Genomic DNA, 15,554 nt, shown 5'->3' with positions numbered 1-15,554 from the left:
CCTCCCTCCTTGAATCCAGCCCGTGCTGAGCTGAGCCCATTGGAGCCGGTCGGAGGGGCAGGGTGTGATGAGCTTCCCACACCCCAGGCTCTTCGTCCCCCAATGCACAGAGCCCAGCATCCTGAGCAGGTTTACAATGGGAGCAACTGCCTGCAGCAGGCCTGGATTGCCCAGCAACTCTAGGCAGCCACACACTGGAAACGAGCCAGGCTGCCCAAGCAGCCCTAGGAAGGGCCAGGCAGAGGCCAGCTTAGGCCAGGGATGGACTGAATTGCACTCCTGTGTGCTGGGGCACTAGGCAATGTGAGATTCCACCCCGAGAACGTAGAGCTCACCTGGCCAGCACCTGGGATCGTGTCCCTGCTGAGGGACCAACCCAGAGCTCACCCGTCCTGAACTAGGCCCCACAAATAATCATGTTGGCCCTGGTGGGCCCACTCTAAGAGTTTCTCCTAGGTTGGCTGAGACTGGTAATTTTAACATGAACTATGAGTCAGCCCGTGGTTGTGTTTTATAGGAACGGTGTATGATGACGTCAATGGGAAAGGCTGTGTGTCTGTGAGCGAATGCTACTGCAAGCAACATGGAGTCTTGTATTCCCCTGGGCAAACTATCACCAATGAATGTGAGAAATGGTAAGGGTTACAATTCACTCTGAGCTGTTTTCAGAACGAGTGTGCACGGGTCTGGCTGTAGACATGTTACTTATTTGTCTATATCTGTACATGTCACACAATGTCAAGATGCTGTTGTGAGCTGATTTTTTGGCATTTTGAGTCTGAAATTGGTAAAGGCGAAGCATTTTAAATAACCAGCCAACGAAATATTTTCAAAGCACCTGTGGGTACTTCGTACTGTCCCCATGGAGCTCTGCCTACAGATGGTTTTTCAATGTTTTCAGTCCCTTAGACATCTGACCCCATTTTTAATTCCTTATTTATTTGTATTTATAGCACCTGTGATTCAGGCAGGTGGTTGTGCAATGACGTACCGTGTCCAGGCTCATGCTTACTGGAAGGAGGTGCTCACATCACCACCTTTGATAAGAAGAAATACACCTTCCACGGAGACTGTTTCTATGTGCTGGCCAAGGTATCTTGTATTAAAGGTCTCTTCTTTCCAACAGCAAATATAGATATATCTGCCTTTTGGTTTAATGGCTGTAAATCACAGTTTCATTATACTTTCCGAGTCTGGGAAGAAGAACCCTAGAGTCTATACTAGAGTGTTCAAACTTAGTCTACCAGTGTGTACTAATGTGGCAGTGAGGGCTTGTGCACATCTACTACCCTCTGCCTGTCTTAGTAGTCTCCAATTTCATGACAATTATGGACCAGGTTAATGGTACAGGCCACAGTCTCACTTACAAGAGTCCAGAGAAGCACACTGGTGCTAGTGAGCAGATGGCAGGACCTGCAACTTGAAGGACTCAGCTTTACCAGGCAGATCTGAAATGAGGGTTGGAAGTGTACTATGTAATCTCTAATACACCTATGCTTGTATAGAATTGGGTGAGATCCCAACAAGTTATGTCATCCCTTTTTTCCTGAAGTACCCAGTTCCCATTGTACCAGAGAACAAGGATCTGCTTTACCAAAACCAGGAATGTTTGCCCCTAGAGCTCTGAAAGGAAGTTCTGGTTCTGGTGGTGCTGCTAGAAAGAAGCAAAAGCGAAGCTCCACAATACTGGTTAGCTGAACTGATGATTTCTGTCATCTAGGATAGGAATCTGCAGAAGATATGAAAGGGCTGGCTGCATGCCACAGAGTGCTTCTGTGTGGCATGAAAAAACATTCCAGCAACTCCTCCTAGCTCTCTGCCTTGGAATGTCAAGGGTCTCGTCTGGTGGGTCTAGTCTGTAGACAGTCACACTAGAGTTCTATCTCTTCTGAAGTATCAATGCTCCAAACAGTCTGACAAAATAGTGGTAGCACCTGACCTGGGCTCTTCTTCAGCCCCTACTTTTAGAGCAGAAGGTCTCAGGGCTTCTCCCTGGAAATACTCAGTAAAACCCTAGAAGCAGACAAAACACAAACCAAACAACTTCTTCCTATCACAGACAACTGTCTGTCTTAGGTTTGCCCCAGTTCTCTGCTCCCCTGCAGAACTGTTATCCATATGACTGTCTCCTTGGAGTCTTATGCCTTTCTCAAGGCTCACATTAGGAATTAACTGCATTCTTATATTCTTCCCCTGGTTCTTTCTCTGGGATCCCCTTAGGTCCTTCCCACAGAGATGGAAGTCCAGACCATCTCTCTCTTCCTTCCAACTATGCTGAATTCTTTTCTTTTAACGTGGCCAAATGGCTCCCCACACAAGCCATCAAAGATGTTCCTCTTCCATTTGCTAAACTTTTGAATCCCTTATTTCTTATTTGAATCCCTTATTGCATTTGTTGCCCTCTTCTTGACTTTGGTGCACTATTTTCAAGCATCATGTATTCTTGTCACATCAGAGAATAAATTTGTATGCTACAATGTGTGACACAAACAGTGAGTAGTTCTGGGGCACCTTAGAGCCTAACAAATGTTATAGGATCATGAGCTTTCAGTGAAGTGGGTTTCACCCACGAAAGCTCACCATATAATTCATTAGTCTCTAAGGTGCCACAGGACTGCTTGTTGTTTTTAAAGTTACAGACTAACACGGCAACCCCTCTGAGACTACTGACAACAAAAACAGCGCCCCAAGCCGGGCACCATAGACAATCACCTAGGTAAACTGCCCCTAAATCTGGCCTTATTCAACTCTATCCATGACACATACTCCTGGTGTAATAACGGAAGAGGGGGCAATAGATCTTGGAAGCTCTATTTATCTTCTTCTCAGCCAATGTGGGGTTTCTATAACCTATCACACTGTTCTCATTGATGTTTTCTTCACTTGCATTGCAGGGAGGTGTAAATGACAGTCATGCCCTCCTGGCAGAGCTTTCTCCCTGTGGTGCCACAGACAAACAGACCTGTCTGAAGTCGGTTGTGCTGTTAATGGACCAGAAGAAAAATGTAAGTGATGTGTGGAGACCTGGGTGAATGGGTCTTCCCAATGTATGCCCAGATGCAACTTTCCCTACTGACTTTTCATAGTCTTTCTCTGGGGATCCTGGGTAAGGATGGCTGAACACAGGAAAAATAAAAACCAGTCCAAATCAGTCCAAATCTCAAATCAGGCCTGCCCTGCACAGTCTGCACTAGTTCAGTTAAAAGATTTTGCTTCACTGTTTCTTCCTTCTGTCTTTCTTTTTGCTCTTTCTAGTTTTGCCTAATGTCAGAAGCACTGTCAATCTGTTCTCCTGGTATTTACAATCTGACGGGAAATAAGAAGGCCTTGCTATTTTAGTTTATTGAGATTAAATCCCAATTTTGCAGACCCAAGAGGTTTTGGTTCGGATGCGAACTCTTGAATAGTGATCAAGCCAAGCTTCTCACTTGTTTGAATTTCAGTAGTGAGCGAGGGAGGGGAGTTTTCACTCTGATTCAGTCTGCCGTCCTGGCTAATCTAGTGTTTCTGTTCTTTTTTTCCAATTTAATGCCCTACTACCTAGACCTCCCTGGGTTTTTTTCTTGTTCTTTCCTTCCATACATTTCTAGTGTTCTTGGCTCTTAACACTTTGTGAAACTAGTTATGTTCCCAAAAGTATATACCAAACTTTGCATTAAGAATTTACTGAAAGAATTTCCTTATCATTCTATCAATGCTGCACAATTATGTAAAAAAAATAACACATGACAAAGTGTGTGCTTATACCCATCCGGTGTCAAGAGCCAAATGCTTTCAGCCACTTAACACAGTTGGTATCCTGTATACATGACTTTGTTGAAACATTTTTTGTTCTTTAGACGCTATGTTAGTACATGTTAAAAAATTGACTAACAACCCCAAATCTTTATACACGTACTTGGTGCGAGGACAGAGAGAATCTTCATTTGCAAATTAGATTGCTCCATTTAAATACAGTACTGTGACTGAAATATTGAGTTCATCTTCTCAGTCATGTGAGCTCCGCTTGTCTCTCCTGTTTTAAGGTTCGTTTTTGCGCTGGGTTTCCCTCCGCAGCCAGGAAGTCAAAGTAATTTAAACCTTTTCTCTTGGCTTACACACAGAGCTTGACGGTCCGATCAGATGGCACGGTGCTGCTGAATGACATGGTCGTGCACTTGCCCCATGTGACAGGTGAGGAATGCGGCCATCTCTCCAAAGCGCATCTGACGTTAAAATAACACATTTCCTGAATGTTTGTGCTAGAATGAACTGGGATGCAGTGAAAAGAGCTTGAGACGAAGGAGATTTGTGAAAATACAGGGAGGCATTTGTGATCTAATCGCCAGTTGCTGCCTCTGTGTACAGAAGTTAATCAGGAAGAATCGTTTCAGTTCTCAGTTTGGCACAGGCTTCCTGTATGATGTTGGGCAGATAGTTTATGCTTGCCTCACATGAATAGATAGAAATGAACGTCAGGGCGAGCATACATTCTGCAAGGAACTAAGAATGTCATATTTAAGTCATAGGGGGAATTTCTTCCCATTTACTCTGGTGAGGAGAGAGAAAATGTTTTCTGATTTATAGCCACCACTTAAATGCCAACAAGAGGATTTTTTTTCTTCTTGGTTCCTTTTTTACCCTTGACATACTCTTTTCAAGGCTGGTCATCTTAAGGACACAGGTGCTAGAACTAGGGAGCAGAAGGTGCTGCTTCACCCCCTGACTTGAAGTGGTTCCCTTATATACAGGATTTACAGTATGGTTCAGGGGCATTCAGCACCCCCACTATAAAAATTGTCCCAGCATCCCTGCTCAAGGACTGACCTTTGGTGTGTCTGTGATGGAGCTGACAAGGTAGAAAGCTTAATGGAAGCATCAGCTTACATTTGAGATCATTTGAACACTAATGAGGTAGTTACTTTATATTTGGGTCACACCGCACCCTTTGATGCAGTGCTGATGGTGCCTAGAGGAAGTCAATGGTAGCCCGCTCCAGTAGAATGACGTTTTACAGTGAGGCACCCTCTCAGAGGGTTGTTGTGGGAGAACCGCAAACAGAGAACAGAGGATCTTGAAGTAACCTCCCCAGAAATTTGGAAATGCTTGTGGATCATCAAGCCACAGAGTCACCAGCTCCACAAGCAGCACTTCTTCATCCGTGCCACTCCTCCCAATAATTTTTTAGTTGTGTAGAAAGAATCATAGAATCAGGATATTAGAACTGGAAGGAACCTCGAAAAGGGAGAGAAGACAGACAGACAGATATGGAAAGATAAAGATCCAGATTAAAGTACTTTGTGAAATGCGTAATATAATCTACAGGTTACATATTAAATAACCTCACCTTAGCACAAGACTCCTCCCAGGCAATATACAGAAGCACCACTGGGCCTGGCTTCTCCAGTTTATTTATTTTGTAGGACTGTTCTGTTGATTTTTCCATTCATTCCTGATAATGTTAGATTGCCCATATATAACATTTCCCAGCTGTTCTGAGTGTTTTATAAACAGCTGACATACATACCAAGAGCTGCTTTAGCCTTTACCCATTTCAGTTCTTGAAGATAAACAGATGCAGGCCCCATGAGTGACAGCCACAGTCAGGTTCTCGAACATTTTCATTCTGTGACACTCTTCCATAGCGGGGCCACTCTTTCATTTAGCAGTTTGGGAAGAGCAGGGTGGTTAGAACCTCAGACACCTTGTTGTAGTTCCGGTTGAGATTCCCTGTTCTGGGGAATACAGGTGACTGGAGAACCCTCTGCTTAAAAATAGATGAGCAACTTCAAAAACAACTCTGCTTTTTTGTTCTTTGGTTGTGACTTCAACTCCAGCACCAATTAAGTTCTGCGTTTCTATATTAGAAGCAAGGAATGTTTAATAGGAAGTTCATTTGGGGGATTTTTTCCATGAGCTACTTCTTTTTAAGACTTACATTTGAGTAGTGCTTCCCTTCAATACAATAGGACATACTGGCCATTCTGGGGAAAGGCACGTAAAGGCAAACATGGGATACCATATGTAAAGGCAAACATTGGCCACTAGGTGAAGTCAAGTAGCACTGTTTCTTGCAGTGTAATATGGGACACAATGGGGAGTTAGCATCTTTCCCTGAGCTATCCCACACTAGTCACTCTCAGATAAAAGGGTACTGAATTAGATGGACCATTGGTCTATGCTGGAATGGCAATGCCTTTTTCTATTTTAAGGGATAGCCAGGATCTTATGTTTAGTTGCTCCAGATATTTTGAGTTAGATAGAACTGGTCTTAAAAAAGGGAATACCCAGGGCATTCCAGTGGGAGGAACGCATGAGTCACCCACACTGGACCAACTCTTCTCAGAAGGAACTGCATCAACTGCACCAGCTTTTCTCAGAAGGAAAATGGGAGTTGCCCCTTTGAGGCACTGTCACTGCTGTCCCTTTCCTTGTACCCAGCATTCAGTGTGGGTACAATGAGGCACCAAGTCCTTAAGTAAATAATCCAACCCATGGAGGAAGTCAGAAGACCAGGGAGCTCTTCAAATAGAAGAAGAAACATTAAGCAGGGCACTTGGAAGGGATGACTCATTGTTATATGCTCATAGGCAGAGGTAATAATTTTTTCGGAAATCTTTGATACCCCTTGAACTTTTTAATACAGCAGCACTGTTAGCTGTCATTCGGCAGAGCTGAAAAGAGCTTTTGATTCCTGATTCCACACCACCATCCTAAATAGCTGGATTGTTGATATAGCATGGACGGGCACCATAGTTAAGTGGTCAACATTCTTCACAGCAAAATAAGAGAGTTCTGTATCACAGGTCCTGACTTATCTGCACCTCTTATGCCTTCTTGCTCTCTGGGAAGATCTCCCACTTATGTCTCAGGGGTCTAGTCTTTACCTTTCCTTGGGTAGGATCCCCTATATCCCTTCAGAAGGGCACTTAGACTAAATCTACACTGTGGAGCTTTGTCAGGATACCGGAAGTATCCTGAAACAGCTATTCCACATCTTTTGAGCAAGCCCATTATTTCGAAATATAACAGGCTTGCTATTCTGATGTCCCTATAAATCTTGTTCCACAAGGCTTAAGAGACTTTTTGGAATAGTGCTTTATTTCGAATTAACCTGGAAATAAGTTGCACAAATTGCATAGAGCAAATTGTGTAGCTTATTTTGAGGTAAGGGTGCAGTATAGACACACCCTTAGACTGAGGACACCTTTGCAGATCTGACTTCAGTCCAGCATCTGCTGTTCTCTGAGTAGCAGTAATGCTAGGGTCAGCAGTGATCAGCCAGCCCTTGTAAAGCCAACATCTATTAATTCAAAACAAATGCAATTCAGAAAAAAAAACTTTTAAAAACTCTGAACAGTTTAAACATGTGTCTAGCTTACCAAACAGTCCCCTGTCCTCCCCATGGAATCTCTGGTCAGTATAAAAGTACATTGGGTCCTCTCGGAAAGCCTGTCTCTGGTCACATACCCATGAGAGTTCTTGGATCGGGTGTAAGAGCATCTCTCCCAGGCCCACACTGCCACTTTGTACAGGTTTCAAGTCCTTTGCCTGTTAAGACTTTTTGAACTAGATCAAATCAGCAGATGCTATTCACCAAAGAGGGGGAAACTTTACAAGACTTGTTACCTGCATTGTTCAGTGTTGGGGATTTGCAGTAATTACCATCCAAATGCCTTAAGCATCCTTTAGCTTAACCACTTAGCTAGGAATAGAATCATTAACTAGCACATAATAATACATGTTACATTTATAAAACAGTCTGTGAATAGTCCGTGTTTTCATAGAACTGGATCTGTCAGCATCTGATTTTTGGTCCATTGCCTATTGCAATTTTTAGGGCAGAAGGTGACTCGGGCTGCTCCTATAATGTGTTGCTTTCAACACTACAGTTTTTCTGTCTGTGGCATTTCTGGCCTATAACAGAAAGAGGTGATAAAAAAACAAATTAAAAATCAAGGAAACATGACTTTTCTTTCCTTTTGTTTTCCAGCAAGCTTCTCAGTTTTCCAGCCATCTTCCTACCACATCATTGTGCAGACCCACTTTGGTCTCAAGCTACAAATCCAGCTGGTTCCAATCATGCAGCTGTTTGTGATTGTGGACCAAAATGTCCAAGGACAACTGCAAGGTAAGTGTCCAATTATGTCTGGTTCTAAAGGAGAAATGACACAACCCAAAATAATTACAACTGAAGTGCTGTGTGCTCTTATAGCAAGAAATTACTCACCAATTGATTCTTCCATCATAATGAAGGTACTAAGGGAACAGTATGCTGGTAAAATACTAATGTAGATTTAACTAATGAATGCTTTTTCATATATATGACTCTCTATATAAGGCATTAGCTCTAGAGATAGAAAAGCTTAGCTAGTTGAATATAGGAAGAATAAGAGCAGAACCCACCCAACATTTCATGAGAGAATAATTTAACAGTTCACATATTTTACAGATGAATTATTTGCTATTACAGATTAAATAAACCCATCATTCCCATGTTAATACAGATTTTTGGAATATATATTTCCCACTACATTGTTCAATCTAGCTTTAAATTACTATACTGGCCAGGCTAGAGAAACTAGTCCATAAAAGATCACAAATACAATAATAGGGGGAATCTCCTGAAACTGTGAACCCCAACTTAAGACCATCTGCCTCAGAATTGGATTTTTAGAGAGTGACCCCCAAATGCTTACATGCATGAATGCAGTTTTAATACCGGGTGGAGTAGCTCTCTGCCAGAAGTTGTCAATGCATGTTGTGTAGGAAATCAATCATTTCCCTTTTTATTGCTCTTTCAGAAGAAGAATGAATAATAATTTTTAAAACTGAATTTTTTCTCAATAGGTCTCTGTGGGAATTTCAATGGCATGGCAGGGGATGATTTTAAGACACCTGGAGGGCTGGTAGAAGCAACAGGATCTGCCTTTGCTAACACTTGGAAAGCACAACCCACTTGTAGAGACCAAGTGGATAGGTTGGAAGACCCTTGTGCTCTCAGCGTTGAAAATGGTAAGAATACAAAATTTTCATAGGGCCTCTTTCCTTCAGGATCTGTATCTCATACACAGTCAAATGGCAGTCTCAAAGTGATGATAACCTTTGTTTAGAAGATTGACAAGTTAATTAATGTACGTGCTTGTCAGAAGTACTGTGGGATTGCCCACACTAGGCAACAGGTGTCATTGACTTGTCCTGTCCTTCAGGCACCTAGCTAGGCTGTGTAAGCCTCTGTCTGGTTCAGATGGTGATAAAATAAAGGGGTATTTCACAGTGCTGTTATTCATTTATGGGAGCCTGGAGAACTTACTTGGTCTTTCATGGTCCAAGATTAAATTCCCTGTACAGGCAGCAGGTTTTGATCCAAAGGCTAGAAGGTGAAGATCAGCAAATTCACACAGGAACTAGAATAATTAACCACTGGAACATTTGACCAAGGCTCATCGCTAACAACTTTAAAAACAATATTGGATGCTTTTCTAAAAGATCTGCCCTATGAATTATTCTGTGCTCTATGGCCTGTGCTATACAGGAAACTAGATCATCACAGTGGCTCCTTCTGACCTTTGAAAGTCTGACTATAAAAGAGATAAAAGATTAGGAGGGAAATTGTAGTGGCAACCCTATATTGAAAAACACTGAAGAAAGGTCATTAATACTGAAAATTGCAATATATCTCTGGACTAGAGGTCTACCTTCCTTAGAATTATTGTTTCTTTTTATGTTTTGTTGGAGTTGTGATCCTGCGATTGTGAGTTCTCAAATAGTCGGAGGCCAGAGGAAGACTGATAGGATATGATTTCCACTGTGTGTTTGACCCATAGGTATTTGAATCAGATACTGAGGGCCAAATTTATAGTGATTCTGTGTGATCTGTCCACAACCCCAAAATTTAGGGTTTTCGTTGTTTATCATTTCTTTGTATTTTTTGCTTAGGTCATATTATGTTGCATGCTGAAAGGTGAAACTCTGATACCACAGGGTATGATTCTAGGAAAATAATTATTTTTTCTTTTGTTACAGAAAACTATGCTGAGTTTTGGTGTTCTCAACTGAAAAATTCAGAATCTCTTTTTGCCAGATGTCACTCAGTCATCGATCCCGCGGAATATTACAAGGTGTGAATTTTGTACTATACGATCAGCTTTTGGCACTAGTCTAGTATGTGTTTTACCATATACAGTAGACTTCCAATAATCCGGAACCTATGGGACCTAGGTGGTGCCGGATTATCAGATATGCTGGACTATCAGGAGGTACTATAAGATGGTTATATATATATACTGTATACATTATATACTGTATATAAAGAGATCTTAACCCTTTTTATTGTACATACTGTATACAGTATACTGTAATGTTTCAGTTTTTTTAAAGCCTTTTTTACCCTTTTTGCTCAGTTCAGCTGCTGCCGCTGTTACCTTGTGGCTCATTTTTTGCCGAAGCTCACTCACTAGGCTCTTGCCATTTTGGTGCCGGACTATTGGATGCCGGACTATTGGAGTTTTACTGTACATATTTTCAAGGGATTATTGTAACTTGGTCATAAAAAATGGTCATATTTTGTTATGACTACCTGTCCAATTGCTTCATATGCCTTGATCTCCTACAATAGGCCTTCTCTTAGAATGCTGATTTAGAGGAGAGAATCATTGTGCTTTTCTGAGAGGGTGGGGCTAGTGAGTAGTGAAAGAACACAATAGATTCTCATTTTCATATGAGAATTCAAAAGAGACTGGGATATTGAGTCATGATGGTCAAATGTGAGCCAGCTCTTAAACATTCTTACTTAAATTGAATTTTCTTGATCAGGAGGTAAACAATAACCCATTTATGTCTTATTATTCCTGGTCAGTTTACCAGAGTTCAGTGCTGGGTAAAGACATGCTAAGGCCCTAAACTATGCCAACTGTAATAGGCCCCACACTATTACAAAAAAAATATTTTTTGTATTTATAGTTCCTTCATAATCTGAGCTCCTAAAATGTACCTTATTTAGCTTGTGTGCAAATCTGGCACTGCCTGTGTTTTCAGTTCTGTTGAGGAGGGATAAAAAAGCAATCTGGAGAGAAAAGCAAGTGCCCCCTAATCTTTGCTCATTTCCATAATTCAGAGTGAACTGAACCTTTGTGGAGATCCTAACCCATGCAGACTGTTATTTTTAATTTCTTTTGTTTTTAATTATTAATTTTCTTTTGTTATTTTTAATTTCTGTGGGCTTATACCATTCTGTGTTGTGACAGATGAGGAATTATACATTTCAAAGTCCCCAAAAAGCCTGCTGTTAGGAAAAGAGGGCTAAACTTTAGTGATTTAAAGGTTGGGCTATTCAGATAAAGTTTGGTGAACTATCTATGTTTTCATGCTTAATCAAATGGCTTCTGAGCTTTTTTGGGGTTTGTCCATCACTAATGGACAGCTCTCTGCTCAGCTAATATGCTCTCTGTTCATCTGCATGAGTAACAGCCACATGGGAAAGAAGGTACAAGGTGTTTTACAGCTACTGTGATAAGGCCCCAGCTTTTAGAATTTTCCTTTTATAGTCATCATCATCCTTCAGGCTTATTAACCATTTGCTTCTCGTTTGTCTCAGAGGTGTAAATACGACGCCTGCAGCTGCTCGAACAGTGAGGAATGCTTGTGTGCGGCCCTCTCCTCTTACGTAAGGGCCTGTGCCTTCAAAGGGATCATGCTGGGAGGTTGGAGACAAAATGTCTGCAGTAAGTAATGACGCTGTCATCCCCTTGAATTCAGTCAAAGGAAAGGACAGAGTGCACCTCAGTACAGTTCCATTAACCTCAGTGTTAAGAGTTTAGAAAGGGACTTGGAGTTGCACAATACAATTTAAGGAGACACTGTCAAGGATTTTGAATAGTGAATCCTGTGTTCTTTAACTGCCCTTTGTTTATAGGACAACTTTATAAACTGCAACATAATTAGGGTCCCTTTTCTCATCTCTACTATTTTACCAATGCTGATATATCCTCTCTTTCCCCAAAGTAATCAAAACCATCATGGCTCATCCATTGTATTTATTTTTATGGCCGTGTACCAGCATTAGGTATGGGATCATCACCAGCAGTGACTATTTTCTTCCACTATTTGATCTGAGGAAGTGGGTCTGGCCCACGAAAGCTCATCATCTAATAAACCATCTTGTTAGTCTTTAAAGTGCTACCTTGTCCTGCATTTTGCTTCAGCAGTGAAGTAACACTAGAAATGGGGCTTTGTCAAATTGTTAAATTGTGCTTCTGCTGGAGGACTATAGGGCTAAGAAGCAACAGAGAAAAAAATGTAGTAATAATAGTGTCTATTATTATAAAGCAAATTACAACAGTGAAAGATTCAGTTAACTAAAGGGGAAAGAAAAAAAGAAACAATACTAGATATTTATTTTGAGGGTCTTTCCATTCTTTCCTCTATATACTCTTCTGTATAATAATAGAAATGATGCATGTTCTTTAAAGGGAAATTATACCTATACGAATGGGAATAATATTACCTCACAGATGGCAGTTTAAAAGGTAGTACAAAGTTAAGGCAACACTGTTTATTAATTATAATAGTTTGTTAGAATACAATGAGAGGGAATCCCTTCATTTTTACTATTACATACTATCTGGACAGAGTGATCAGAAAGCTTTACATTCTATAATGCCTGGTCAGGTGGTTTTTATGTGCCAGTATAGCGACCATTGTTTCCTCCTCTCCAGACAAAGAAGTGTCCTCTTGCCCATACTCCCAAGTCTTCCTTTACAATTTGACGACATGTCAACATACCTGTCGCTCCCTTGCTGATGGCCAAAATCAGTGCGTGAAGGGCTTCATTCCAGTGGATGGCTGTGGCTGCCCTGGTAACACCTATATGGATGAGAAGGGTAAATGTGTGCATATCTCACAGTGTTCATGCTACCACAGAGGAACATACCTGGAACCTGGAGATGTTATCTTTAAACAAGAAGAACGCTGGTAGGTTATTTTATGTTATTTGCAGATTATGAAGATGAAAGCTCCCACTTTTTATCTTTGCATATTAAATATCCTATACACTGATATCAAGGTGCTATAATGTAGATAAAAGGTATATATTACCCGTTACCACCCTAGCGGAACAAAATGTCATTCTACTGTCAGTTAACTTATTAATATGTACAATGTACATAGTGGTCTCTGATGGTAACTGTGGACCTGATTATGCATCATTAAAGTCAATGGAAATTTTGTAAGGCAATGGGGAAAGGAAGGTTTTTCAAAGAAACAGGTTTTTCATAGAAACAGATTATTCCATCACATTTTGCATTGTAACTGTTACTAACTGAAAAAACAACAACGACAAGGAAACCCATGGCACCTTAAATACCAACAATTTTATTATGGCATAAGCTTTTGTGAGTTGTAACTTACTTCATCAGATGCATGAAGTGAATGAAAAAGAAACAGATAATAGGGTTACAGGGATGAGAATATAACATCAAAACTAATTCAGTTAGGGTGTATGTGGAGAAGAAGGTGAGACTAGGAAACTGGAAAATTACTTATTGTAATTTGTGAGCCATTCCCAGTCCCTATTTATTCAGACTATTCTGATGGTGTCAAATTTGCATATGAATTACAGCTTAGCAGCTTCATGTTGCAGCCTCTTTTGTAATCAAGATTATGGCATTCCAAAATCAACATGCAGGCTTTCAGCAGGAAAAGCCCAATGACTCCTGCTGTGAATGATAAAATATTTCCTTGCCTTTCAAAGAAGAGAGAGCTAGGAGACAAGAGTACAAGCCAATGAGATTATTGTATTTGACTGGAGTTGACATAAAATGCTGATATATATTTATTGGTGGCTAAGGGCATGCTCTGAATTGGTATGACCGTGTGTTCTTTTGGTTGCTTAAAAAGTACAATTTTGAGGATTTGCAAGATAATTTGTGGCCATTCTTTGAAAATCATGAATTTGCCATCAGTTTATAAAGTAACTTCCAAAAGTCCTGCAGAACTTTTCCCCAAGCTCACTGTGAAATCCCTTTTGAAATCACGTGGGACTTCCTTTTGAAGGTGCACATTTCACAAAGATCACTACTAAGTATTATTGCACTAATAGATCAACTGGGTTCATTATTATTTTGCCTCCTAAGAACATAGCATTTCAATAGGGAATTTTTGACAGTTCAAAGGAATAATTTGTTAGTTATACCTCTGCAAATTGTTCTTGTATGTTTATGAACTGAGCACATCAGGCTTACATCCTATCTTCTCATTCTTTGTAGTGTTTGCCGAAATGGAGTTCTCCATTGCACTCAAGTGAAGATAACAGGGGAAAGTAAGTGAAATGGTTTAGAGAGAAACAGCTCAATTCCTCATTTGAATTCTCCACTTATTCATTTTTCCTTTCTGTAAAACAGCCACTTCCACTTTGCTTTTGGCAGAGGATTTACCTTGGGTTAGAAAGTATATTTTCTTTTATTTTTAAGAGGTGCACCTGCAGTTTCTCTCTCAGTATTTAATAACTTCCCATTTCTTTTCTGATCCCTTGAGCTACAAAGTTTACCCATCTAACACGGTATCTTTGTTTTACAGAGTGTCCGTCTCACAAGATTCACTTAGATTGCAGCAACGTCAACTCTAAGTCTTCTCCAGTCCTTCCGCAGCTAAGCTGCCATTCTCTGGATGCTGGCTATGTACGTTTTCATTTTCTGACTGTGACATGGCTCTTACTTCCCTTAATTCCCTAAAGGCATGTCTTCACTACAAAGTTATTTCTAAATAACTCCCGTTATTTTGAAATAACAAGGTGAGCATCCACACAGCAAGCCCACTATTTTGAAATTATTTTCAAGTAAAGGGCTTATTTTTTTGAAATAATAACCCCTGAATTTACAAGGAATAACAGGTATTTTGAAATTGCTATTTTGAAATAGCATTAGTGTGGACACTTAGCTGCTGTTATTTCCCCAAAATCATTCAAAGTAATTAATCCCCAGAGCTTCCTGGGGCTCTAAGTCAAGGTAGCAAGTCTACATTAGGGAAGCCTGCCTTGGACTAATTCTGAGGCTTCCCTGCAGTGTGGAAGCCTAACAAAACAAATAAGTAACTTATTTTGAAATAATGTTGTAATGTAGGCACAGCCTAAATGAAGTCGTGAAAACCTGACCAGCGTAGTCTTTTAGTTTTTTCTTTCTTTTCCTCTCATTTTTGTCTTTTATTTTCTTTCATCATTTTTGTTTTCATCATGTTCTTTTCCAGTTCTCTTTCACTATTTTTGTCATCCTTCCTCTTTTCACTGACTTACTTCCTCTTTTCTCAGTAGAGAAATCATGAATTAGATGAATAGGCATTTTGTTTACAATAAACTCCTGTAGTTTTCTGTGGCGAACAAAAGTAAGCTAGACCTAAGTTAATGTCTCCATAAAATATGAAGACAATTCTGAGGCACTCACATACTAGTGAGATGAGAAATAAATAAAAATGGCTGACTTATAAACCAGAGAAAGAAGCTCATGGGATGAATGTTTATAGAAGAAGGGAGATAACAACAATTCATGTTTTCTTATAAAACCATATAATTTTGTATCTTATCT

At 40.4% G+C, this 15,554-nt stretch overlaps 1 protein-coding gene across 1 annotated transcript in view; it reads left to right on the top strand.

Moving 5' to 3' along the window:
* LOC102453848 (mucin-2-like) overlaps nt 1-15,554 on the top strand; it is a 57,912-nt gene that overhangs the window by 4,463 nt on the left and 37,895 nt on the right. Inside the window, exons 7-16 of the mRNA XM_075928794.1 lie at nt 518-635; nt 954-1,092; nt 2,895-3,005; nt 4,104-4,173; nt 7,973-8,110; nt 8,830-8,994; nt 10,006-10,100; nt 12,884-12,951; nt 14,244-14,296; nt 14,554-14,654. Of these exons, the coding sequence (XP_075784909.1) occupies nt 518-635; nt 954-1,092; nt 2,895-3,005; nt 4,104-4,173; nt 7,973-8,110; nt 8,830-8,994; nt 10,006-10,100; nt 12,884-12,951; nt 14,244-14,296; nt 14,554-14,654 (1,058 nt within the window). The remainder of the gene's footprint in view (nt 1-517; nt 636-953; nt 1,093-2,894; nt 3,006-4,103; nt 4,174-7,972; nt 8,111-8,829; nt 8,995-10,005; nt 10,101-12,883; nt 12,952-14,243; nt 14,297-14,553; nt 14,655-15,554) is intronic.

The sequence above is a fragment of the Pelodiscus sinensis genome, chromosome 4 (genome assembly GCF_049634645.1).
Source record: "Pelodiscus sinensis isolate JC-2024 chromosome 4, ASM4963464v1, whole genome shotgun sequence".
Taxonomy (NCBI): Eukaryota; Metazoa; Chordata; order Testudines; family Trionychidae; genus Pelodiscus; species Pelodiscus sinensis.
The sequence above is the reverse complement of the archived record's forward strand: the minus strand, read 5'-3'. Positions and strand labels throughout refer to the sequence as shown.